The sequence below is a fragment of the Lissotriton vulgaris genome, chromosome 1_1, assembly GCF_964263255.1.
Source record: "Lissotriton vulgaris chromosome 1_1, aLisVul1.2, whole genome shotgun sequence".
Classification (NCBI taxonomy): domain Eukaryota; kingdom Metazoa; phylum Chordata; class Amphibia; order Caudata; family Salamandridae; genus Lissotriton; species Lissotriton vulgaris.
The window spans coordinates 733804045-733831921 of NC_141685.1; the positions used below are offsets into that span (position 1 = coordinate 733804045).

A 27877-nucleotide genomic window follows, 5' to 3' on the forward strand; every position below is an offset into this window, starting at 1 on the left:
TATTATATTTAAGAGGCGACATAGCCCTCTTACTCAAATGACGCTACCTCTCCGTGTAGCCGCAACTAAGCCCTCTGCCAGCAGCGCTTGCATACCCATCCGATCCCTTGAGACTGCACTCACCGTCTAGCCGTAGAGCCTTCCCCCCACCCCCGACTTTCGTCCACCACTCCGTCATTCCAATCGGCCCTCCAGCATATCTTTCCTTTGACCCCCGCAGTCCGGGACCCTGCCGCCGCCCGCCCTGCGCCTATCCACCTTTTGTCTCCTCGCGAGACCTTCCTTCGAAAACAGAGCCCCCACTGCTTCGAGAGCTGCCCCCCCCCCCGCCGCCGAATGCGCACTTCTCATCACACCTCCTGCAAACCTGACCCCCTCCGTGTCTTGCATGCCCAACCGGCATTTACATTTACCCCACCTGGCCTGCATCCCCATCCACCCCCTTCTTGTCCTTGAGCCCCCGCCCCGGGCGCAACCGTACCCACCTGCCCCGTGGCTGAACATACCCCTACTCCTGGCCCCCCCTGACAACGAACCCTCCACGCCATTATTTCCTTCCCCTTATTGTTGAGGGCCACTGTCTGCGCGGCACCCCGCGACCTCACCTCGTGTCGGCAGTTCTGCCCACAAGCCCTCTCCCGGCCCCCACCGAACACCCCTGCCCACTGTCCGGCCAAGCCACCTCCTGCTCCCGACCCCAACCACGCACCCACGACCCGCCCCTGCGCCCCTAACACTTTACATGCAGGCACCCTTTCCCGAGCGCCCCTCCCTGGCACAAGTCCCGAGGGTTCGCCTATCCCAAACTTTACACCTACCCACATGTGCTCAGCCTCACCCCCTCTGCTGTCCTTGTTGTTGCCTGACCACCATGGCAACCCTACCCCATTCCGACGCGCGCCACTGCCCCGCCGGGCACCGCTTTAACCTGCTCTATGCGCGATGCCTTTGTCACCATTACTTGGAAACTCTGCGATGCCCTTGCCTGCGCGCGGCCCGAGCCCCTCAGACAGCACCGTATTTCAGCCGTCAAGAGCCTTGCGTTTATCCGCCCAGAAACCAATCCCCATAATAGCCCAAGCCTGCCCCCGCCGACCCGAGCCAGTAAAATCAGCAAACCCATAACCCCCGCTGGTGTTCCCCCCCCCCCCCATCCTCTGCCGCCCCCCCTGCGCCGTCAATGGTCAGCTAATTTGCGGGAAGTCTAACCGCTGTGCTCTACCTTCCGCCATAAATACTTGCTATCCCACCCACTCTTAACCTTTACTTGCATTGCACCATCTATCCCCTCTCCTTTCGCCTCACTCTCCTCTGCACTCCCAGCCCCCAGCCACCCACCGCCCCTGCTGCCCCGTGCCCTTCACCCACCCATTCTCTCCTATGCCCACCATGCACCATCGTGGGAACTTAAATCTTGCAGCCAACTCCAGCAATAGGCACTTCTAAAAAGAACAAAACAGGCCGACAAGAAAAAAAAAAAAATAGCACACACCCACCGCCGCGATGATGATCAGAAAAGGGTGGAGAGGGAAGAAATCGCGGGAACGCCCACGAATCTGGTCCGGCCATGACGGACAGATCTCTGTTCCAATGGCTAGCCTCCATTTATGGAGCTAGCCAATGGAACAGAGGGCGGATTCCCAAGCCACATAGTTATTCTCATTAGGTTTTCACCTGCGCTAAAAGCTGCGCAGTGCGCAGCTTTCACTTAGGCGAAACCTAATAAAGCACAACATTTAATTTGGTTTCTGGTAAAACACATTTACCCACTAAACAGGCATGTTAACACTTTAGAAATGTTGTAAATTGGAACAAGTTTTACACCTACAATAATGCTGTCTCTCTGGTGCCTACTGAGTAGGCATGCAGACAATACAGAGATCCCAGGCAATAGTCCTCTAAAGTGCATTAGATTGAATAGGAAGTCTCAATTTTTTTTAACTTTACATTGCAACTATTATTTACAGCTAATACAACTCCCAAATCAGCTACAATAACATTATAAAATCTGAAGACACTGGGTGGGGGTAAAGACCAGATAGAGGAAATTAGTTTTGGAAAGTGAGTCGCGTAAAAAGCATCTGATTTCAAGGTGAAAGATTTCTGGATTCTAGGCACGGCACTACATATATCTAAATAACACTCTCTGGTCCTCTAGCTCCTGTCCTCACCATCATAGCACGGTAGGATGAGCCTTCAGCAGGGGTAATAGACCAGTTGCTTGTCCAACGAGTTACCCTGGTCTGCACACCACACCAATTGCAGACTCTATGGATTGCTTCAACAGCATCCAAGTTTGAAGCAAACATGGAATAATATTGGAGCCCAGGACAGAGTGCAGACGATGGGACTAATGCACAAACACTACATAGAAGCACGGTGTTCACCATTAGCTTGTCTTTCATTGTGGTTCCACACGGCAGTCTTAGAAGAAAGGCATTACCAGAGACCAAACAGTGCAAGAAAAGCAGGGTTAAATTGATCAAAGTTTTAGACAAACAGGATTGTGTTAGATCCTCGGAATATGCTTGAGGCAATCTGAGAATTGGAAATGATGAGATCCCACAACACTCTTCTTTCTCACTCATTTCCGCTCGAGTCAAACAAACCATAACCACTGGGCAGAGGACAACCATTAGCCTCCAATGATTAGATGGCTCTTAAGCACACCGTCGCCCGATCTCTAGCTGTTTACCAACTCAGGTTGTCAGAGAAAGACTTAAATGTCACTTTAAAATTGCTCGTATTTCATAAAGATTGCTGATAACGTCATCAGTATTTCATCTCTTACCAACTGGCCTAGTGAAGTCTTACAACAGGACACTGGTGGGACTTATAAACTTGAAAGTGGTTCCATGCTTACCTAGGGTAGCTGTCTCTGTAGATTAGCGTGGGAGCAAACAGGAAGTAGAGGTAATGTGTTAACTGTGGCACCGGAACAACACCTGAAAGAGAAGAGTCTCTTAAATAGTAACCATTTATATAGGACGTACAGACAAAAATGCAGCAGGCACTGGTGTTGTAAGCTGTGTAAAAAGTGCAAACGGATAAAGGATACAACAAAACTAAAATATGATGTAGCAAAGTGTTTGGTATGCAGAGAAGTATCAGGGGCATAGGTGGGCACTGAGCTATAGGGTCGAACACATGTGCTCATATAGATACCATAGTATAATGTTCAGAGAATTGCCTTCGAATGGTCTGCAGTACAACTGTATGCTGATGGCGATGTCCTTATCTAAGTGTGCAGTACAGGAATGTGGTCAGGCAAATGAGTTCATCCAGGATCGCTGAGGTAAGGTTAAATGTATATGCTAGACATGTGTTGTGGGGAGATCAGGGTGCTTAGAAGGCGTTTTGTTGGGATCAATGAGGCGTGCTTTGTAGCTGGCGGGGTCTGATCTGGTTTGTTACGGATGATGTGCTCCTCATAGTGTGCTTCGGTACAGACAGAATGAGAGGTTTGTCATGGTGCACCTTGGTACAATGTAGCTTATGTGTTTGGCATCCTGAGCTGATTTAAAGCTAGGGAAATGAGATTGCATGGTGCACAGTGCAAGCATATGGGCTCCATAGGTGTATTGCACATTTTGCCTTCGAGTAATGTGCTTGGATTGTGCTAATAAATGGACAGAGTTTTAATAACTCACTTGTTTTCTCCTTTGTGGAAGACAGGACACGAGGAGCATTTTCTCTGATAAAGGAATGAGCCTTCATGACAAGGCGCACCTAAGAGAGAAAGAATAACAAATTCAGATCCCAGAAGAGAGGCTAATCTTGCCAGTTTACAAGCAGGAAAAAGAGCAGCACATTGCGGCCACATCATCCAAACCAGAAGCACTCACTGTTCGTAATTACAGGACAGTAAATCTCTCCATGTTACAGCCAGTTCATAAGATTTTGAAGTAGTCTTGCTGATATTAGCTAGTATAGCTACACTTGGGCAAACCGCACCGGATTCCGTAAATAATTATAATTAACCAGAGGGCTTTTTATATTTAGAGCCAGTTTGTAAAACACTAAGGATCTCATTTAGAGACTCGCCGTAAATTTACAGAAATACAGCTCATTGATGATTACATTACCATAGCCTGTATAGGTAGTATTACCACAAACTTACCATACACTCTGAATAATTTGCAGATACAAAATCTGAATGGGTTACAACATTTATTTGTGCACAATTAGCTGTTTGCAGGTCAGTGTTTTTCCTGAGATGCAATGCGTTATTACCACATATTGGTAATGTGCTAATATTATATCATTCCAAATCAGAAGAAAGTATAAAGGGTATAAAGGGTGCTAATCCTTTAATATATGAATTTGGCAATCTGTTAAAGCAGTCCAAAGAATGACTTTACTGCTCACAGCATGAAATTCAAACTTTCCAAAGATCCTTGAACCCAGCCACTGAATTGCAAGACAACCAGAGCTTCCAGAACAGCTGCTTCCCAAATACCAAGAAGGTGGCATGGATAAAAACGCTAGCCGGGCTGATGACCGTGATTAGCCATAAACCGGACCCAGGATACTTGTTTCCGGTCCAGAGAAGACATGGCTTGGCAGTTGGGGCTGGACTGTACCCATGAGGCACAGGGTCAGACCGCTTTGCATATGGCCATGTCTGTACTGGGTTGGCGGAGTGAGCTAAAGAATGATGATGGATTAAACCCAGATCAGTTGACTGGGGGTGAGCGCTTGCAATGTTCAACACTCTGTCCATCATCCCCTTTGGTTTTGCCATGGATAAACGTAAACCCAACTTTTACTGAACTCAAGCTTGCTGCTAATCAAGGACTACTAGCCAGCCTCTTCTTTTAAGCTAGGAAAATGAAAATCATTCCCCCGCATCAACTCCAGATGTTCCTCAATTCAAACTGCATCCTTGAACACCAGATGTCAGTCTTTAGGGCCTGCCATGGCACAATAAAAGCTGGGTTGGCAGCGCTGGATGATCTTTGGTCTCATCCACTAATGATTTTGCCTTGCTTATTCTTTTAGATATTTCTACAACGTTTAACACGTTACACCAAAGAAAATGCTAAAGTGAGTTCTGAAGGTGTGACCTAAAGCTCATCAATGGCAACTTATTCCTTCAAGATAGGTTTATGTTAAGACTATGTTTCAAACCAAAGGTTTGGGGCAAGAATCACACGCAGATTCACACAATACTCCAAAGATCTAGGTATGTTCACCAGGATTTACAGGATGCAGGCAAGAAAAATGGCAAGTTCAACACAGCCAAGGAGCAACACCTCTGCATTATTACCATTAATACTAAGCTATATGTTATGGATCCAGGAGTGGAATCCGTTTATGCTCTGAGACACCCAACGGCCTCACAAATCTTCAACAAACCTTTAATTTTAGCTTTTAATTAAGATTTACCATGCTGTGGATATCTAGGCCTCGATAGTCAGTATCCACAGAGCAATGTACCACTTTAGAGTCAGAGTAATAAAGCAAGCTAAGTGTCCCAAGTGCTTTTTCCTGGATTTTTGGTGACCTGTGCAAAATTATGCCACTTTAGTCAGGGGAAAAGATGGCAGAGAGGGGAGTGCATCAATCATCGAGTGAGGAAAAAGCCATTGATTGAGAATTTACCAAATGTGCTTTTCCACAAAATGTTCTTTTAAAGCTTACAGTTCAATACCCTAGTGGATATGACTTAAAACGATTTGATTCAAGTTGCATACAGAGGTGTAGCAGACCAAATAAATTTTGTAGTAAAAATCTGTCACTTTCAGAAAATGGCTACTTTGTATCCTAATGTACCTTTCTCAGTGACAACAGATCAGTAGTGCACAACAATAATCCAACCGGCTCCTGTTTGGATGTAAGCAGACCGGCCAATTGGAACTAACGGATGAGTTTTAATAAATGTGTAATCCTCCTTTTACACAGGCATACCTTAATTTATTATAATTGATACTACTGGATATAAATGGTATAATCCATTTGCTGTGAATTAAATTAAAATCATCTCTAAACAGCAAAATGTTTTTAAGAGACACACTGGAGCCCTTTGACTAACTGTTAAGCATTCTCCGGATGCCTAGGATCAGACATACTTAAAGACACCAGGGTGTCTGTCCTGCTGTGCTGAGGAAGACTGAACTGATTGAATGTCACATATATACACACATACGATGAGACGTCAATGATTTCAATTACGTTTCTGCAACATTGGTTTCTTTTCTATATTCTGATGGTGGCAAGTCTTGGTATTAGATATTATTATTACAAATCTGGAACAAGTTAAGATTCTCCAGTTAATTGTACAGCTTCATCTGAATAGGAAGAAGGCCGAGATTACAGAGAGGCAATCCAAAACACACTGCAGCTAAATCTCATCTTCAGATGAATTAACAGCACATCAGCATTTCCATCAGTAGAAATCATGGCTTGCACTTACAGGACAACCAGTGTCACAGGTAACCTTTCACTCTTCAGGAAGCAATTTTATTTATATTTAAGATTAAAAGCAGGGTTCAGCATTATTGTTTAGCATACAATTGTCTTCTGAATATCCGACTAAAGTATGGTTATGACATTGTAGACCAAGTATTAAAAAATCCCCCAGAAAATAGGGATATCTTCACATGAAAAGATCCAGTATCACACACACAGTACAGTTTAGTAGCATTTAAACAGTTATGATTGAACTAGGGTAAATTCTTATGGCATTAAAATAATTGGGAAAGGACCAGTCCACACAAAGCATGTGTGATAGTGATGCTTGGTATCCTTGCAGATCGGTACCTCTGTGATAACAGCAATTGCACAACGCACTGGCACTTATTTTAGGGACCCTTTTAAACAAGTTTCTGCAGTGCAACCGTATATCTAAAGCAGGTGTCTACAGTACCCATTCACTTTTGCAGATTTCGTTTACTATGAAAACTGGTTTGATAATCACAGTAGTCCTAAATATGTTTCATATAACTTTTATACTTCTAAATCTAGAATATAAATTGCCACTGTATGCTTGTTTCAGCCTCCATGGTGTGCGTCATAGTCTTTAAGATCACTAGAATTATTAATCCATACTCACAAACTGCCCCATATACATTGCCTTTGACTGCTACTAGATTATCAGCACTACAAACATTTAAGGCAAGACTAACATCAGACATTTTCCGCTTCGAAAAATGTAATTTGATGTATGAGGTTTAAAGCATTCCACGTGTCCTAGGTCATTTTACTTTAAAGGATAGTCAAAGGAAGCACGAAAAAAAAAAAAGATTTTCTAAAATGTAATATCCAACATGGCAAAGATTTTAAGAATCAGGACAGTGTGAAGATTAAAAGGCATGGCTTGCATAATTTTTTTGTTTTAATTTGTCTGCGCGTGCAGGACCTTATTAGTGAGTGAGGAATACCGGTTATGCTTGCTTTGTCAACCAGAAATAGCTTTTAGAACACCATTTTATCACAATGTACCATTACGGAAACAAGACCTGCATAGATAAGCTTTCCATAAAATGAGATGAACATCTGTGGAAGTAACTGTGCTTGGATTAATTTGTACAATAAGAAGGTAGTGTTTATCATTAGTGCATTAATAGAAGTTTTTTCTATTCTTGAAGGTTTAAATTCTTGGCACTTGTCTATGCTCTCAGTTATTTGCCATCTCTACTGCATACGCCCTAGTGTTCATGGGAAAGAACATACAATATTTACATAACTGCATCGATAAGTATGCAAGAGGCCAGCTTGTCAGCCCCTTTAACAAAGTTGTTCACAATATTGTTTCTTACCACAAACCCTGCACTGGCTAACCTTCAATTCTTGACAGACATTTTTTTGAGAAATACAAAGCAGCAAGATAGCTTGAAATTGAGAGCACCTATGTTAAGCTGCATTCAGGAAGGAATACACTGAGATAAATACAGCATGTACTTCTAGAACATGCACCAAGTTAAAACTGTTAAGCTCAGGTGGCACACTGAACAATTCATCACACATGCTCATGCAATCCAAAGAAATACTAGCATATTCAACCCAGCATTACTGAATTCTTATTGTGGAGGCGGGCATGCATTTTTACAGTTGAGGCACACACCATCACCTTCCATAGAGTGGCGTCAGTTTCCATGAATGTATGGTAGAATTAACAATGCAAGTCTGCCTCAATCTTGGAATGTTTACAATTAAACCAAATATTCAATACTGAGGCTACAGGCTTCTCACCAATGATCGGTTATAGTCCCCAATTCCAGAGGGCCATAGAAAAGCAAGGAAGGACACAATGAATATCGTTGTACAGGTTACTCTGATGTCATGTTAGCAATATCAAAGTTAAACAATAGAACTATGGGCACCTTTAGTTATTGCTCCCTGGACAAAAGGCTAAAAGCAAAAAGGGATGTACCACTCCGTTCAGAAAAGCTTGCAATTTAAGTAGAAAACTTGCCTTGTTATTTGGAAATGCAACACATCAGGTGATATCCTTAAAGACGTTTCATGGTATGGGCTGTTGTACATCAGAAACTTAAACATAAATAAGACCACAGTCGATACAATCTGGGAGAAATTCTCTCCTGCTTGGATATTGAGTACTGTTCCATCAGACCCATCAATTCAAGGGCTTTGATTGGCCATTCAGAATCATCTAACTCCAGAAATTCTCAAAGTTAAAAAAAAATACCATTTGCCTTACTTTAGACTCTTGGATTCATAACAAAGAGCGGGTAAAATGTCTAGCATGTTAATTTCAGTTTATGCAAGCTTGGAATGCTGCAAGTACAACAGAAGAGGCACTACTAACAAATACATATATAGATGTGATGAACCTCAGTCATGACTCACCTGCTCGAGAATAACAATGAAGCGTGATGCTGGTGGAAGATTGTTCTGAAGCACCACATACGCTGGGCCACAGACCAAGCCCAGAAACTGGAAGACCATGAAGAGCGACCCGTAGAAAAGAGAGCGAAATGTTCGGTGGGAGGAGCTCCTGTAGCCTCTGGCCCAGAGCAGGAACAACCCATACGGAACAATGAGTGTGGACAGGAACATACAAAGCCAGACTGAGATCACCAGAGGAAACTGTCCAAAGGCATAGACCACGAGATCAAACTCCAACACCAACCTAAAAAGAACAGGAACAGGGGGCTATGGAGTTAAGTTGCTACAGGGAAGTGAAAAGAGAAAAGGGGATGAGTAGATACTAGAAAGTAAACAAAATAACCCAAAGCTCGGGTGTGCTGTCGGATGGAAGTGAGGGTAGGCCAGAGCAGGAAATTAGGTACTAGAGAGCAAATAAACGTTAGAAGGAGTTGCAGTGGGGAAGAAAAAACAGACCTCAGGGGGAGAGGAAATGGACGATGGGATACAGTGGTTTGGAGCAGGGTGTTGGAGGTAAGAAAGGAAAGACCAGAGTGAGATAAGAATCATATGGAAGAGTGAATAGAATAGAAGGAGAAAAGAGGCGTAGGGAATAAAAAACAGACCAGGAGTGAAATGAGTAATAGGAAAGAGAACATATCAACAGGGAAGATGAGTTAGCTGGATTAACAAATTAACTAAATGGGCAAATACGTTTGCAGACAGAGAAGAAAATAGACAAGAGTAGAGGAGTTAAAGAAGAAAGAATTGTCCAGAGCTGAACAGAAGTTAGCATACAAATGAGGGAGATAAAAGAGAATAAAGAATAGACCAGAGGGATGCATAACTGAAAGAAGTATGAATTGATTTTGGGAGGGGGAAACAGGGGGGGGGGGGAAGACTTACAGATACTAGGCAGAAGCGAACATCGAAGACAGCAATGAAATGATTTATTTATCCTCCTTATAGCTCTCTACTAACTAGTGCAGTGTTGTTCTTTCCTCTGTCTATCTGCATATCACCGCACCCCTATTTAAGGAATGAGGTGTACTACAAACATTGAATAGATTTCTTTATTAGATGTGAATACATTTTTCATGAGGCGAAATTGTAACTTGTTCCACGAAATGGTTTTGGTCAATTGAGTATCATATAGTCTTCAAATTTACCTACTTGCCCAGTGTACATAACATTCAAATCAGTGAACATGCACAAAAACACAACAGAAAAACACTACTAATGTTTCAACCTAGCAAACAAGGCCCACTGTGAATCAGTGCCAGAACTGACTAGCTTCAGTAAAGCATTATCCTATGAGAAACGTAAGTGGCTCCAACGTGCTTAGCATATTATGAAATTTCTGTAACAAGAAAACAGGACTGTTCGGAATGAAGGTTTGTGCAAAAGCTAAGTTGCTTATAATGTATAATTATCTATTTCTACGTCAACAAACGCCTGCCTGTTCTGCACACATGCAAGCTCAAATTTCCCTTCAAGAACTGCTGAGCTAGATACACATTTCAGGAACTGCAGCCTATTTTTAAAACCGACTCTTTCAAATAAAAAAAGAAAAGCTAGAGCAGCTGAAGGTCCTGAAACGTTTAGGTTTCCCACTTTAAAACGACAAATGATAGCGAGATAAAAGGCAGAACAGCATCCGAGAGACTATTAGGTACTGCATAAATCAGTAGACGGATGATTATATATCCGCATTTTAAACAAGTATGTAGTTATAACTATAATTTTAATTTAAGACAGCCATGAAACGCATACATTTAACATTTGATTGCATTATTGTTTTTAGAGATTACAACAAAATGTAATTCATCAAAAACGAGATCAACAGGGTGTACTTTACTTGCACACCCAGTAAAAAGTGCATTGTACTCAGACCACAGTGAGTGATGACAGGGTTAAGAGTGTTATTACACGGGTACCAACAGCTCTATGTCAAGACAAAAAATGCCACTCTTAGCCAATAGAACCGGACGAGAATGCTACCTGCAAACGAAATGCCAATAACTGTTGCTGAGCATCGGATTTTAGACTGGTGAAAACAATCCCACAAGGTGATTAATTGGCCACACCCAAAAGTGAAGAAGACCGATATACATCTATACTTGTACTTCGAGGAACAGGAGAGAAACGCTTGTTGACAGGAATGATGGAAGGTGGAGGAGCCTACTAGATGATGACCTGAGTAGCCGGACCCTGGTGGTCAAAGGCTTTCCTGTGACCAATGTTAAAATACAAGACATGCATTTTAAGACTGAATGCATAAACCCTGAAAGCGGAATGCGTTGAAGTAGGGTGTTTTAGGTCAAGTACATAAATAGAAATCTTGATAGTGAGCAGACCAACAGAAAGGCACATGGAGGTTCCACGCTAATGAAGTTTCTAAAGTCAAACCTCTCAGCATTAATTCAGGAACAGTGTGGAGGGGTTGCAAGTTCTTTCACACCTTCTAAGGAGATAGGGGCGCAATGGGCTCTGCTGAAGACACTGAGGTGATTCAGAAAAGGGGGTGGTGATGAACAGAGTGTCTGAATTAAGCAGACCACTCTTACCCAGTCCAAAGATCAGGGCTTGATCCATCACCGTTTTTTACCTCACTGCACCATCCCAGCTCAGAACTTGGCTATATGCAAATTAGTCTGACCCTGGCCCAGTGCATCATGGGAATAGGGCAGACCAAACTACCAAGCCAATTCTTATACTGGGAAGGAAACAAGCTTCCGGGGACCGGTTTCTGGCATTTCAGCCGTCTTCGGCACGGCTTGCTTGAATCCTGATGGTGCAATGAGCAAGGGACTCACATCTGAGTATACCCTTCCACGCTTATGGTGGACAAAAATGATTCAGAAAAGGGGGTGGTGATGAACAGAGTGTCTGAATTAAGCAGGCCACTCTTACCCAGTCCAAAGATCAGGGCTTGATCCATCACCGTTTTTTACCTCACTGCACCATCCCAGCTCAGAACTTAGCTATATGCAAATTAGTCTGCCCTGGCCCAGTGCATCATGGGAACAGGGTCAGACTGAATTGCATATGGCCATGTCTGAACTGGGGTGGCGGAGTGAGCTAAAGAATGGTGATGGATTAAACCCAGATCAGTTGACTTTGATTCGCTCAAATGCTCCGTCCATCATCCCCTTTAGTATTACTTTTAAAACATTGGCATTTATTTACTTTAGCCATTTAGTGCCTGATGCCGGTCTCTGTTAAGTCTGGGTTGGGCGACAGCTGGGCTGTGTGTATTCCCTCTAGACAGCCACACACAATATGACCTTAGGTGTGTCTTGATGGGCCATCCTGGGAGATGGGAGGGAGAAGCTGGGCACTACCTCACTTTTACACCTGAATAGGCGGTGTCCTGTCCACACACAAAGGGCTGCAACCCCCCTGTAGTGTGTCTGGAGCCAGGCCAGGAAGGAAGGACCTATGTGCACTTCAAAGCTTTCTTTGAAGTCTCCACCCTTCAAAGGCACAACTGGGTATAAGTACTAGACCTCTGACACCATGACATTAGTACACTTCTGGGCCTGTGACCACTATGCCAGGACGAATAACTGTTGTGCCGCTAAAGGACTCCCACTCTGCTGGACTGCTGTTTACTGGACTCCTACTTTGCTGTCTTACCGTGTTGCCTGCTGCGCTCTCTTGCATGGGTGAGAAGGACTGGACCTGCAACACTTGAACCCAGAGTGAATCCAAGGGTTTGCCTCTTGATTCAAGTCTCAGGGACACAAAAGACTTCCAACCCACCTGATTTAACACTTGATCTCAACTACCTGTTAGTCCGCCTTGCCAAGTGGTGCCACCCCAGTCCTAGAGCCTTGGAAGTGGGCCTGGTTGTTTGCTCCAGAGGAACTGATACACCTTCTCCTGTGAGAGCAGAATCAACGCATTGCTGCTGTTGTGGGAATAGGATCTCGTTGGACTGGACACTTGACTTTGTCACAGTCGGGCATGACTAGATATCCCCTTAAGCATGGTTTCTTTTTTGCTTTTGCTTTTTTTTTTTTACAAATTCATAGCTTGATTTCTACTGATTGGATTTTTGCTGTTTTGGTCTTGTTTTCTTCATAAAATTAAGATCTATTTTTGATGTGGAGTCTTTTAGTGGCGTTTTCACTGTGTTACTGTTTAAAGTGTAGCACAAATACTTTACACATTGCCTCTTAAGTTAAGCCAGACGGCTCTGTGCCAAGCACCCAGAGCACAGGATGTGTTGCAACGTACCAGGACTAGGATTGGGGTCCCTGCATGGACAGGGTGCATACCTCTTCCAACCAGACACCCAATTTCTAACATTGGTGATCAGCAATGAGGATAGAACTGTCCTCCTTTATGCAGTGCCATACAGTAACTAGGTGTTAACTACCCATTCACATTTCGTATTTTTCCAATTTCTCCCTATTTTGCATATTTTAATTTTTCTTCTACATCATGTCTCTGCCTGTGGGTTCCACAACTGGAGCCATAATATGTGAGCTGGCCAACCAGGAAACATACACAGTGGCCTAGCTTAAAGACCTGTGTAAGGAGATGGGAGTTCCTGCCAAGACTGCCACCAAGAAGGTGGAATTTAAAAAGGTGCTGAGGCCGGGGCAGAAGCCCGCTCCAAGGAGAGAGATGGAATGGGAGAAGGCCAAGAATGGCTCTTCTGAAGAAACACCTGCAGCAGTTGAGCTGAACACCCCTGCATTTGAGCACCCTGTGAGAGCAGGAAGCAGTGTCTCCTCTTGTGGAATATTCCCAGGGAAGCTGAGGGAGAGGAAAGAGGAGAGAGAATTAAAGCTCCAGGATGGTAAAATTAAAGATGGAGGGCGAAGAGAAAAATATTGAAAGGAAGGCCAAAAAGGCTGAGGCAGAGAGAGCCTCAACATAGAAGAAGGCCAGGCAGTCAGATTCCAGCAGTAATGGTAGCATCATGAATGCAGGACCTGATGGAGACAAAAGGGTTTGTATACCAAAGGAACTGGTGCCCATTACGTGGAGGGAGATTACATTGATAAGTGTTTTTTGGCTTATGAGCTTGCAATGAAGGTTCACACGGTTCCTGAGGAGCGCACGGGGGGCTGGGGAAACATGCTAACACCTGTGAGGGACACACTTCTAACATTATAGGTTGGGGACCAAACAAAGTACACCCCCATGAAGACCATATTAATTACCAAATTTGGTCTGACTCCCAAAATGTATCGCCAAAGATTCAGGGACAGCCAGAAGCTCACCTATCAATACTGGGTAGACTTTGCTGAATACTCCAGTAAATCACTGTGTAGCTGAGTGAAGGGCAACAAAGTTATTGATTTTAATGGGCTGTACCATATGATCATGAGAGAGTATATGCTCAGTATCAGTTTTGCAGAGTTGTGCCAGCACCTAGTTGACAGTAAGCTGGCTGACCCCAGGAACCTTGCTGAGGAGGCAGATCTCTGTGCTAGCACCAGTGTCTAAAAAGGTATCTGGAGGGACACCCACAAAGGTGGTCTGAGTTCCCAATAGAAGAAGGGGGGGGGGCTTAAAAGGAAGGATTTCCCAAAAGGCCCACAAAATAATTCTCAAGGGAGTAGTGGTTACCAGACTCCGTCTGTTCTTAAGAAGAAAGGGGTTCTTTGATAAGACAGGGAGGTTTGTACCCCAATGCCCAGAGTACTATACATATGGACACAACAAGGGCAACTATTATGTCCCAAGGTACAGCTGCACCCCACCGGTGGGCAGCCAACAGGGTTGGCGAGTGTAGCATTCGGGGAGGAGGTAATCCCAGTTAGTTTTGGGGGACAGACAGTGGTGACCCTAATGTCCCTGGAGGATAGACAAATGGTGTCAAAAGCCCACATGTGTTCCAATACTTCAAAATATAGGCAGTGGGTCACCATCAATGAGCAAAGGGTGGAGGCTCTGCGAGACACAGGAGCCAGCATGACAACTGTCAAGTGCCAGCTGGTGTCTGAAGAGCAGATCCTAACAAATATATCCTACCAAGCCGTAGTCGCTGACAATCTGGATAGCCATCTACAAGTGGGTCTGGTTCCCTTTGATTGGAAGGGGGTCTCATGTTCTCTAAAAGTTGGTCAGAGCCCTGCCATGCCCATTGATTGTTTGCTAGGCAATGACCTTGAACACACTTCCTGGAAGGAGGTAGAGCTCAGGTCTCACTTGGAGATGATGCGATTGCCTGAGTGGTTCTGCATGACCGCATGGTCTATGGCTGCCAAGAAAGAAACTCAAGGGCGTCTGGAGCCTGGTACAATGGCCCAGACAACTGCCACTGAGATAGGCAGGGGGCATGGAATACCAGTCCCTGATGTTTCCACAGTGGAGGTTGACAGGTCCCTAAGGAGGAGGCCCTCTGAGCTAACTGGGGAAGACACTGCTGCCCTGGTGACCTACCGCAGCTTGCTGGCTGGCAAGTTGAGGGTGGGCCTACCAGGGAGGAATTCTGCCAAACGCAGAAAGAGTGCCCCACACTTGAGGGTTTGAGGTGACATTCCTCAGCCCATGCAGAAGGTGTAACCTCTGGGATGACCTGATCTACTGGGTGAATGATCTCGTTTATAGGGAGCCTAAGGTTCCTGGTGCTGGGACAGTACATGTGCTGGTGGTCCTCCAGTATTACCAGACCTTTCTACTGGATTTGGTTCATGATATATCAGTGGCAGGACATTAGGAGCAAGACAAGACCTCAGCCAGGCTTGTCTCAGACTTTTATAGGCCCCAATGAAGACCGCCTCAGATGCAATCTGCAGGTTCTGTCCCACCTGCCAGACCACTAGGAAGTCCGAGTTAAAGCACAAAGCTCCCCTGGTCCTATTACCCGTCGACGGCAACTCCTTTGAAACCGTGGGCATTGAAGTCACTGGACCTTTTGACCCCCCAAGAAAGCCCTAGGCAACAGGTTTGTCCCGATCTTGGTGGACCAAGCTACCCGCTACCCAGAGGCAAACCTTTTAGGACAGTAACTGCACCCAAGGTGGCAAGAGCTCTGATGGGGATTTTTACCCGTGTTGAGTTCCCCAAGAGGGAGCGCCAGATAGAACTACTAACTTCAAGTCAGTGTACATGAAGTCCAGGCGGTAAGTGTGGTGGAACTTAGGTGTTCACCACACTCCATCATCCCCAAACCAAAGGTTTAGTTGAGAGATTCAACAAGACTTTTAAGGTCATGATTAGGGGCCTGCCTTAGCAGTCTCTTGTCATGCCTTCTTGCCTACAGGGAGGTGCCACAGAAAGGAGTAGGGTTCAGTCCCTTTGAACTCCTCCATGGACACCCTGTTAGGAGACCTCTTAGCCTTGTCAAGGAGGGGTGGGAGAAAGCCATCTAGAAAACCAGGATGTGGTAAGCTACAGGTCAGCCATCCACAAACAGATGCACCATTTCTGGAAGAAGGCCACCCTGGTGAAGTTTCAGCCTGCCCAAAAGGTCATGAAAACAGTAGAGCCCAGATCTTCCCAGGACTGCTGGACTTGCCCATATGAGATAAAGGAGCGAAAGGGGGAGGCCAAGTACTTGGTGGACCTCCAGACCCCTAGGGACCCCTAAGGGTGCTCCATATGAAGCAACTGAAGCCTCATTCAGAGGTCAGGAGTGAGCAGAGTGACAGATGAGTGAGTGGAAGAGGAGTGCACCACTCCCCTACCTTCTCTCTGCACAGGAGCACAATGTGGCAGTGTAGGGAGTCAACTTCTCATCACACTGACCCTAGAACAGCAAGGTGACTATTATCAGTTGCTGAGCCACTGTTCTCGCTCACCCCTGGACTCACATCTGTTTATCCATGACGTTGACACAGGAGACAGTCCCCCTGTAAAGAACACAATTTACAGGTTGACAGACTGGGTAAGAGCCTGCATCAAGGAGGAAGTCTTCAAGATGTTGGCCTTAGGGGTGACTGAGTGTTCTAACAGTCCCTGGTCCAGCCCTGTGGTGTTGGTACCAAAGGCTGCCAAACCAGAACTCTGGCTCTGCGTGGACTACAAAGGACTCAACTCAGTCACCAGGACTAATACACACCTCATCCCCAGACCTGTTTAGCTAATTGGCAGGCTAGCTGCTGGCAAATTCCTCAGCACTTTTGATTTTACATAAGAGTACTTGCAGATCACCTAGACTAAGGGGGCAAAGAAGAGGTCTGCATTCTCAAACCCAGAAGGCCATTTCCAATTCCGATGCCTTTTGGATTAAAGAACGCCCCTGCTACCGACCAACAGTTGGTTAAAAGGGTCCTTGCTAGTAAGGAGGCTTTCTGTGCTGCCAACTTAGACAACATCGCTACCTATAGTTCCAACTATGAGGAATACCAGCATGACACCTAGTAGATAAAGGCAAGGTGAAGACCCTTCAGGCCAAGATTAAAACCATAATGGCCTGGGAACACCTAAAACTTAAACAGAAATGAAAGCCTTCCTAGATCTCACTGGCTATTACTGCAGATTTGTTAAGGGCTATAGCACCATTGTTTCTCCCTTAACTGAGCTTCCTTCCATTGAGCAGCCCAGATTGGTAGTCCGGACAGATTCTTGTTAGCAGGCTCTCTAAAGGAATCCATGTGCACAGCACCAGTGCTGGGGGCCCCTGACTTCTCCAAGGCATTCATTGTGCAGAAGGACGCTTCAGAACATTGTATAGGGGAAGTCTTAGCACAGCTAATGAGGGACTAGACCATGAATGAGGAGGGACTAGACCAACTGGTAGCCTTAATTAGTAGGAGGTTACTTTCACAGGAACAGAGGTGGAGTGCCATTGAAAGAGAAGCTTTTCCAGTGGTCTGGGCACTGAAGAAGTTGAGACCAGAACTGTTTGGGACTCAGTTACGGGTTTAGAATGACCCCAGATGGCTCATGCAGATGACGGGTGAAAATCCGAACTGTTGAGGTTGTCCAGCTCCCTACAAGAAATTGACTTTTCTGTGGAGTATCGCCCAGGGACTGATCACGCCAATGTGGATGGTCCTTCCAGATTCTTCCTTTTTAGTGAAGAGTTCCCAAGGGGTTGGGTAGCTCTCTATACTTTCAGCTGGGGGTACACATGATGGAGCTCATGGCCTTAAAGTGGTCTTCCCCAAACTTTTTTCTAGACTCCCTCCATAGTTCTATTTTTGTTTTTGGTAGCTATGGTACTCTGTGCACTTTACCACTGCTAACCAGTGTTAAAGTGCTTGTGCTCTCTCCCCTTAACATGGTAATACTGGTTTATTCCCAATTGGCATATTGAATTTACTGATAAGTCCCTATTGAGTGCACTACATGTACCCAGGGCCTGTAAATTAAATGCTATTAGTGGGCCTGCAGCACGGATTGTACAACCCACATAAGTGGACCCTTAACCATGCAATATTTGTGTTTCTAATTTAAAAACAATTATAGCTCCTTAATGAAGATACGAGGAAGACATTGACTCTGGCCATTACCCGTTATTTCGTGGAAAATGTCGGGACAGTAGACTCCGCTGTGGCACTGTGGGAGGCCTTTAAAACGGTAATTTGAGGGGAAGCCCTCTCGGTGATCGCTGGTCGCCGCAAGGAGCGAGACTTTCAATTGGTCAAACTTGAAACAGACCTTCAGGTATTGGAGGCGGCAGCACCGACCCGGGACAATCCGAGGGTGACCCATCAGATGCAGCTTAAAAGCGCGGAATATAGAGCGATGGCCACTGATGCCGCTAAAAAGGTAATCCGAGACAAGGAAGGGAGGATATACGACCAGGGAGATAAGGCAGGCAAGCTGATAGCTTGGCTGGATAGGAAAACAACAGATGCAAAAAGTAGTAACGGAGCTTAGAACTGACTCAGGGGCCATTGTCACAGACCCAGCTGACATTGTTCATGAGTTTGAACTGCATTACCGGAAGGTTTATAGCAGGGGGGTCAGACAGGCCGGAGGAAGACTCCACTGACTTATTGGCGGACATCCGGCTGCCAGCCCTGTCGGCGGAGGACCGTGGGGCCCTTGAGGCGCCACTCACCACCGAGGAGGTAGGTCGTGCCATCAGCGACCTTCATTCTGGGAAAGCTCTTGGTCCGAACGGTCTGCCCATTGAGCTGTTCAAGCTCAAAGCCAACACTATCAGTCCTTATTTAAAGCCGATGTTCGAAGAAAGCAGAGATCGGGGTCTGCTGCCGCGGGACAAACGCATAGCCACTATAGTGCCCATCCCTAAAGAAGGCAAGCCTAGAGAAGCATGCGCTTCATATAGACCCATTTCGCTGCTCAAAGCGGAGCCAAAGGTGTTGGCCAAAGTGCTGGCTAACCGACTGCGACCTGTCCTTCATACGCTAGTCCATCCGGACCAAATCGGGCTTTATGCCCTGCCGCAACACAGCACTTAATCTTCGACGATTATACGGAGTTCTGGGGCGCTGCCACACTCTTGGGGAGGACGCGGTAGTGGTATCACTAGATGCCACAATGGTGTTTGACACCCTGGAATGGCCATATATGATGGCGGTCCTCCGGAAGCTGGGATTCGGTCCAGAGTTCATGAGGTGGGTTTGTCTCCTCTATGCTGAGCCTTTGGCCCAGGTGACAGTCAATAACAAGCTCTCCGAAGTTTTCAATCTGGAGAGGGGGACGCGACAAGGGTGCCCCCGGTCCCCCTTATTGTTCGCCTTATCCCTGGAACCTCTTGCTGCCTGGATCAGGCAGGACCTGTCACTGAAGGGTATCCGTTGGACTGATGGGTAGGAGGACAGGATTTTGTTGTATGCCGACGATATCCTGCTCTACCTCACGAAACCTCGATCACTTATTGTAGCTATGGATATTTTTACGAGTTTCGAAAGGAGCTCGGGATATAGTATTAACTGGGGCAAATCAGTGATATATGTTTTACACGGAGACCCTCCCGTGGCCCCTCAGAACTGTCCCATTACAACCACCACGGATGGGTTCCGCTATCTGGGAATTTTTATTTCCAAAGATAAGACCGCCAGATACGAACATAACCTCCTACCCCCACTGCAGCGCTTCCGGCGGGACTCCGCTTCGTGGAGGAAGTTACCGCTCTCCCTCCTTGGACGGGCATCGCTCTTTAAAATGATGGTGCTGCCAAGATTTTTATACACCCTGCAGAATTACCCTGATTTGGTTCCACAATCCTATTTTGTGTCTATTGAATCCGTATTACGAGAGCTACTATGGATGGGGATGCCTCGCATCTCCCTTCAGAAACTCACCCTGGGCTGGTATGACGGGGGTATTGCGCTCTCAGACATTCGGACATATTACTGGGCCGCCCAACTTTCGGCTATTAATCAGGGTACATACGCAGCCGGCGCCGATCCAGGTTTTGCAATGGACCGCTGGCTACTACCGGGGGGTAATTTTGAGGCTGCGCTGTATTCAAGGCCCGGCAGATACCCCCTTACAGGGCCCACCAATCACTCGGTCAAACTATGGCATACGGTCCAGCGAAAGCTGGAATGGGCTGACACCTTGACGATGGCTACCCCATTGTGAGTGTCCGAAAAGTTGGGTACCCTCGGTCGTACGAAGGGATTTCACAATTGGGACCTCATTGGGATTTCCCATGTCCGTGACCTGTGGGGTCCCGGGGGGGTCGTCTTCTTTGACTCACTTCAGCGCACGTATGAGCTTACACGCACATAACACTTTAGATACCTGTAAGTCCGACACTCATTGCAATCTAACATTCCCCAGGGAACTCTGCCCCCTGCTGCTTCCCCCTGGAGGACAGACTCCTTGACGGCCACCTGCCTGAACATGCCAGATCCCTTACGTACAAGAAGATTATCATTAACTCCTCAGGCCCACTCCAGCCACTTAAAGGGAAGTGGGAGGCGGATGGGTTGGAAATCGATGAGGAGGAGTGGAGGTGTGCCCTGGCGTCCCCAAAGGAAGTGGCCATATCGGCCAGACTACGGCTGATTCAGCTTAAGATTCTTGATAGAGTCTACATATCTGGTACTAGGCTGAGGTTGATGGGCCGCAGTGAGGACGGGCTCTGTAAAAGAGGGTGTGGGGCAGAAGTGTCATTCTTCCACATACTGTGGGAATGTCCGCTGGTCCAAACCTACTGGCGCCGCATTCACCGAAGCATGCAAAAGGTGTGGGAGGTGGCATTGAGAGTAGAGGCAGAAAGGTGTCTTTTAAATATCTGGGAGCCTAATGACTTATCTACGCATGGGAGGTTGTGGGCCACGCTAGGATTTGCAATCGCTAAACGTAACATAGCCAGGCTATGGGGGGCAGGTACACATCCGAAATTGAACTCATGGCAAACTGATATGGACTGGTGTATGCTCCAGGAAAAGACAGTATACGAGGCCAGAGGCTGTCCCCGGAAATGGATTGGTGTATGGGCCAACTGGAACGAGTACAGAGGTCATATCTGCGAACCCCCACATGTTGCCCCGGCTGACGACCAAGCCGTAAGACCTCATGCTCATTGAATGACTGAAACAGTTGCTTGTAACCACCTAAGTTATGTAACGAAGGGTAAACCAGGAATATTTGTAATCCACTGTATTGAATGAACGTGACAATCACCACTGTTTATCTATAATTAATAAAAAGAATTTTTTTAAAAACTATTACAGAACCTTTGCATGAAACCCAGCAAATCGAATGTTAAACCCAAACTTAACTGAGCCTTTCTTTTGTTTCATTTAATTTGTATTACTTTTTTTATTCAAAAAAATTGCATAAGCCTAGTTGAAAGCCTCTTCCCTTTTACAATGGCTAAATGATATACTTTCACTGCCAAAAGCTATATGAAAAATGCTATTTACCAGTATGCATCTGTTCTTGGCATGTAGAGCTGCAGAGTTACACACTGTGCATAGATGGCCACCTAGTGTTGGGCCGGATGTTTGCAGTTTGTTTTGTTGTAGAAAAGTCTTTGGAAGTCACAGGATAGGTGACGCCTCCTTTGGATGATACTGCGCATGGGCATCGGCTCCATCCCCAGATTGTTTTTCGCCATTAGGGAAGTGATGGAGCTGTACAAGAAGTAGTGATGTCCATGTGATTTGTATCTAATTAAGATAATACTGGAACAGATAAAGGTAGCCGGGGAGGCGAGTGGGCGTGTGTAACTCTGCAGCTCTACATGCCAAGAACAGATGCATACTGGTAAGTAGCATTTTCCGTTCGAGGCATATGAGCTACAGATTACACACTGTGCATAGATTGTATAGCAGTACCCACACCTAGCGGCGACCACCAGTATCTATTGCAGTTGTTTGAAACAGAGTTTTTAGTACAGCCTGGCCCACAGTGGCTTGTTTAGTTTGCACATCTACACAATAATGTTTTGTGAATGTGTGCGGTGTAGACCATGTAGCTGCTTTGCATATATCATCTAGGGGAATGTTCCCTAAGAATGCCATTGAAGCCCCTATTTTCCTTGTAGAATGGGCTTTTGGAGGAATTTTTAACGTACGTTTGGCTTTTTGGTAACATATTTGTATGCATTTAACAATCCACCTAGCTATCCCAGATTTTGAAATGGGGTTGGCTTTATGTGGTGGTGAAAAAGACACAAAAAGTTGTTTAGTTTTACAAAAAGTTTGTGTCCTTTCGATGTAGTACAGTAACGCTCGTTTGACGTCTAAGGTGTGTAGGGCTCTTTCTGGGACTGTTTGTAGCTGCGCGAAAAAATACGGGTAGCTCAATGGATTGATTTAGATGGAACGGTGAAATTACTTTTGTTAGGAATTTAGGATTAGTGCGTAGAACCACTTTGTTATGATGCATTTGCAAAAAGGGTTCTTGAATGGTAAATGTTTGTAGTTCACCGACTCTTCTGAGAGAAGTAATATCTACTAGGAAAGCTACTTTCCAAGTTAGGAATTGCAATTCACATTTGTGTAACGGTTCAAAGGGAGGTCCCATTAACCGTGTAAGAACAATATTTAAGTTCCACACTGGTGAAGGTGGTGTTCTGGGAGGGATATTTCTTTTGAGTCCTTCCATGAAAGCTTTTATAGCAGGTACTCTAAACAGAGATAGATGTTGTCTATTTTGTAAATATGCTGCAATGGCAGCAAGGTGTAGTCTGATCGACGGATAAGCTAAAGTACACTTTTGAAGGTGTAATAGGTATCCTATGATGTGTTGAATAGACACATCTAAAGGATTTATTACAAATAGTTTCCACTTAGCTGCATAACATGCTCTAATAGTGGAACGTCTGGTTTCTTTAATAACGTTCATGCATTCTGGAGGGAGTTGGAGGTAACCAAACTATGACTTTGGGAGCCAGATCGCTAGGTTGAGCTGGATCGTACTGGAACAGCCAAGGGTAGCCGGGGAAGCGGGTGGGCGTGTACAACTCTGCAGCTCTACATGCCAAGAACAGATGCATACTGGTAAGTAGCATTTTCCGTTTGAGGCGTATGAGCTGCAGATTCTACACTATGCATAGATTATATAGCAGTACCCACCACCCCTATCTGTTGCAGTAGTTTGGAATAATGTTTTGAGAACAGCCTGGCCCACATTAGCTTGTTGTTTTGTTTGCACATCTACACAATAGTGTTTTGTGAATGTGTGCGGTGTAGCCCATGTGGCTGCTCTGCAGATGTCATCTAGGGGAATGTTCCCTAAAAATGCCATTAAAGCCCCTATCTTTCTGGTAAAGTAGGCTTTAGGAGGAACAGATGGCGTATATTTAGCTTTGTGGTAGCAAATCTGTATGCATTTGACAATCCATCTAGCTATTCCAGATTCTGAAATGGGATTGCCCTTGTATGGTGGTGAGAAAGACACAAAAAGTTGTTTTGTCTTACAAAAGGGTTGTGTTCTTTCTATGTAGTATAGCACGCTCTTTGACATCTAAAGTGTGAAGAGATCTTTCTGCTACTGGCTGTGGTTGCAAGAAGAAAACGGGCAGTTCCACAGATTGATTGAGATGGAATGGAGAAATGACTTTAGGCAGGAATTTTGATTGGTACGCAGAACAACCTTATTTTGATACATTTGCAAAAAGGGTTCTTGAATGGTTAGTGCTTGTAGTCCACTAACTCTGCTCAGGGAAGTAATAGCTACTAGGAACGCAACCTTCCAGGTTAAAAATTGTAATTCACATTTGTGAAGGGGTTCGAAGGGAGGCCCCATTAGCCGTGTGAGTACAATGTTTAAATTCCATACAGGTGAAGGTGGTACTCTGGGAGGAATTATTCTTTTAAGGCCTTCCATAAAAGATTTAATGGCAGGCACTCTGAACAGAGATAGAGGTTGTCTGTTTTGCAGATATGCTGCTATTGCAGCAAGATGTAGTCTAATAGACGTATAGGCTAAGTTACATCTTTGAAGATGCAGTAAGTAACCTATAATGTGTTGAATAGCCACATCTAAGGAATTTAATATTGTTGTTATGACAATATATTACAAATCGTTTCCACTTGGTAGGACATTTAGCTTCTTTAATGACATTCATGCAGTCTGGAGGAAGGTTCAGATATCCAAATTTTAGGACTTCAGGAGCCAGATCGCATGGTTGAGTTGAGCTGGGTCCGGGTGTCTGATCTCTCCATGGTTCTGTGTTAAGAGGCGTGGAGATAGGTTTAGTTTTTGGTGTGGTACCACAGATAGTTGCAGCAGCGTGGTGTACCACGGTTGTCTGGCACAAGTTAGGGCAACTAGAATGATTGTAAGGGAATGTTGCTGTAGCGTGCGTACCACTAACGGAATTAGTGGGAGAGGAGGAAGAGCGTACGTAAATTTTCCAGACCAGTTTATCCATATCGCATTGCCTTTGGACAGCGGGTGTGGATATCTGGCTTCGAAGTTTGGGCATTTTGCGTTTTCGTGGGTGGCGAAGAGGTCTATTTGAGGTTGTCCCCACATTTGAAAGAACGGTTGAAGAACTTGTGGATGAAGTTCCCACTCTTGGATCTGCTGTGTCTGTCGACTTAGCAGATCTGCAATGGTGTTTTGTACTCCTGGGACGTGTTGGCCTAAGAGGAAGATTTTTAGTGGTATAGCCCATCTCCAGATCTGCTGTGCTAACAGAGTTGCAGAGAGTGTGTTCCCCCTTGTTTGTTTATGTAGTACATGGCTGTCATATTGTCTGTGCGGACTAAGACAGCTCTGCCTGATACTTGTTTTTGAAATGCTTTTAGGGCGAGAAAAACAGCTAGTAACTCCAAGTGGTTGATGTGGAGTAACTTTTGTTGCGGTGTCCCCCTTCCTTGCATGGTGTGATACAGTAGGTGAGCTCCCCAGCCGGAGAGCAATGAGTCTGCTGTCAAGACTATCTGAGGAACTGGCTCTAGGAACAGTCGGCCTTTTGAAAGGTTTTTGGTGCTCCACCTTTGCAGAGAGCGATGGCAGTCCGACTGTCTACCAACACTAGGTCTGTTAATTGACCACGAGCCTGGTTCCTTTGGCGTGCTAGGCACTCTTTAAGTGGACGCATTTGCAGTCTTGCGTGAGGTACTATAAATATGCAAGATGCCATCATTCCTATGAGCTGCAAGAACACTCGAGCTGGAAGCGAGTGTTGCAGCTTGACTCTTGTTAGGAGAGTTTGTACACTTGTTATCCTGGTTGGAGAAGGATAGGCTAGTGTCAGTTGGGTGTTTATTGTAGCGCTGAGATATTGTTGTATGTGTGAAGGTTGCAGAAGTGACGGTGTGATTTACTGTGAATCCCAAGTCATGAAGCAGTTGAATAGTAGCGCGAGTGTGTTGTACACACTGGCTGTATGAGCTGGCTTTTATGAGCCAGTCTTCTAGGTATGGAAACCTGTGAATATGTTGTCTTAAGTGTGCTGCTACTACTGCTAGGCATTTGGTAAACACCCTTGGCGCTGTTGTGACTGCGAATGGGAGCACTTTGAACTGGTAATGCTGTCTGTCTAGCACAAATCTGAGATGTTTTCTGTGCGCTGTATGAATAGGAAGTTGTTTTGTAACAGGAGTGGAAGGACTTGTTGGAGTGTGACCATATGAAAATGATTCGACTGTATGTAAATGTGTAGAGGTCTGAGGTCTAGGAAAGGTCTTAGAGATCCGTCCTTCTTTGGGATTAGAAAATATAGGGAGTATACTCCTTTGTTTTTCTGATGCTTTGGGACTATTTCTATTGCATTTTTCTGCAGGAGGGATATTACTTCCTGTCTGAGCAGTGTTAAATGTTCTTGTGACATTGGACGCTGCTTGGGTGGTATGTTTGGGGGGGTGGATGTTAGTTCTAGACAGTAACCTGATTGAATTATTTGAAGCACCGACCTGTCTGATGTGATGTTTTCACAAGCTGGCAGGTATTGTTGCAGTCTTCCCCCGACAGGAGTGGAATGGGACGGGGGAAGGGAAGGGGAGTCATAGGGCAAGGGTAGAGGCAGAGCAGGAGTTGTTGTTTTTACCTCTGTCTTTGTTATTGTTAACCCTGTAACCTCCCCTTTGGTAGCCCTTACTATAGGTGGACTGTGTAGGGGCTTTGTATGAGGTAGAAGGTGCATCCGAAGAGTATCCCCTGGTGGCGCCTCGATAAGATGAGCGGCGAAATTAACTTCTGGGAGCCTGTGACTGCAGGGCTCCCATATATTTGGCTGTATCTGTATCCTTTTTCATTTTTTCAAGTGATACATCTACATTGGGTCCCAATAAGTTTTGCTCATCGAATGGTTGATTAAGTATAGCACTTTGGACTTCAGGTTTGAACCCTGATATGTGTAGCCAGGCATGTCTAGGTAATAAAACACTGGTTTTAACTGCCCTGGAGGCAGTGTCTGCTGCGTCAAGTGCACACCGAATAGAGATGTTGGTAATATTTTTCCCTTCTTGGATAGGCTCATTTGCTCTATCTTTGTACTTATCAGGGAGGTGCCTCATCAGTGATTCTAATTCGTCATAATGTGCCCTGTCATATCTGGCCAACATTGCTTGTGTATTGGCAATACGCCACAGGTTTGCTGCTTGAGACGCAGTTCTTTTCCCTGATGTGTCAAGTAGCTTAGACTCTTTATCTGGTGGGGAAGCTTCACCTGATGTTTGCTCTCTTGCGTGCATTGGAAAATACAAATGAGTCTAGTGGTACTGGACCTTTAATTTATGCTGGGTCTGAAGGGGCAGCTTTATATTTTTTCTCTATACGAGGGTTAATGACCCGAGTTCTGACTGGGTCCTTGAAGACTTCAGGAGCATGCTTAATCACTCCTTTACAATATAGAAAAGGTACCTTGAGGAATTATTTCCACTGTTAATTAATATTTTATATTAATTAACAGTGGAAATAATTCCTCAAGGTACCTTTTCTATATTGCATATTTACCCAGTTCCTTGGGGATTATTGGGTTGCCCGGTCTTTATTTAATCACTCCTTTAAGCATTGGTAAAATGGAGAGGACCTTTGTGCATTATCAAAGATATCCATTAAAAAGTCTTCATCTACAGGGTTTATATGCATATCTACCCCATGATATTGTGCGGCTCTGTGTATTAACGGATTAAAACCCATAGCGCTTCTGGTGTGGAAGGCCTTGAGGGGTATAGGTCATCTTGAGGGACATTTGGGACGTCTAGGGTGTTATAATCGTCCCACGGGTCAGGTGAGCCTGGAGGAATAGATGGATCATCTATGTTAGCATCTATGTCATCAGAGCTATCATCCCTCATGTCATCGTCTGGTATGATAGAGGATGTAGGGGAATGTTGTGGTAGGGGAGCAGGTGGTGATGGTATAGGTGGAGAAGAGGAAGGAATTATTAAGGGAGAGGTGGCCATGTCCTTCTTTGAATGAGGAGCTGGCGCTGGTGTATCCAGTGGTCGCTTTCTTGAAGCTAAAGTTAGCTGCCTAGTGATTAGGTCTTTAGCTAGAGTTTTTTGTGCAGGGTCTGGCTGATCTTTAGGTGCGGAGGGAGGTTTAGGCACTGAAGCGGTTTCTTTTGGTTTTTTGGCAATGTCTTTAACCGGAGAAGCAGGAGTCTTTTTCGGCTCAGAAGATTTTTTCGGCTCAGATTATTTTTTCGGCTCCGGTATATTTTTGGGATCCGATGGTTTTTTCGGTTCCGGTGGTCTTTTTGAATCTGAAGCGGGTTTGCTTGGTTCCGACCTGGGTTTCGGTGCCGAAGGAG

General features: G+C 45.3%; 1 protein-coding gene across 3 annotated transcripts in view; it reads right to left on the bottom strand.

The window, feature by feature from the left end:
- SOAT1 (sterol O-acyltransferase 1) overlaps positions 1 to 27877 on the bottom strand; it is a 238058-nt gene that overhangs the window by 55044 nt on the left and 155137 nt on the right. For 2 of the 3 annotated variants that reach the window (XM_086955365.1, XM_086955378.1), the window contains 3 exons: positions 8812 to 9094; positions 3651 to 3729; positions 2864 to 2945 (listed from right to left, as the gene is read on the bottom strand). In XM_086955365.1, coding sequence (XP_086811491.1) covers positions 2864 to 2945; positions 3651 to 3729; positions 8812 to 9094 — 444 coding nt within the window. Of the gene's footprint in view, positions 1 to 2863; positions 2946 to 3647; positions 3730 to 8811; positions 9095 to 27877 lie in introns of all 3 variants that reach the window. The other variant, XM_086955372.1, reaches the window with a different exon arrangement.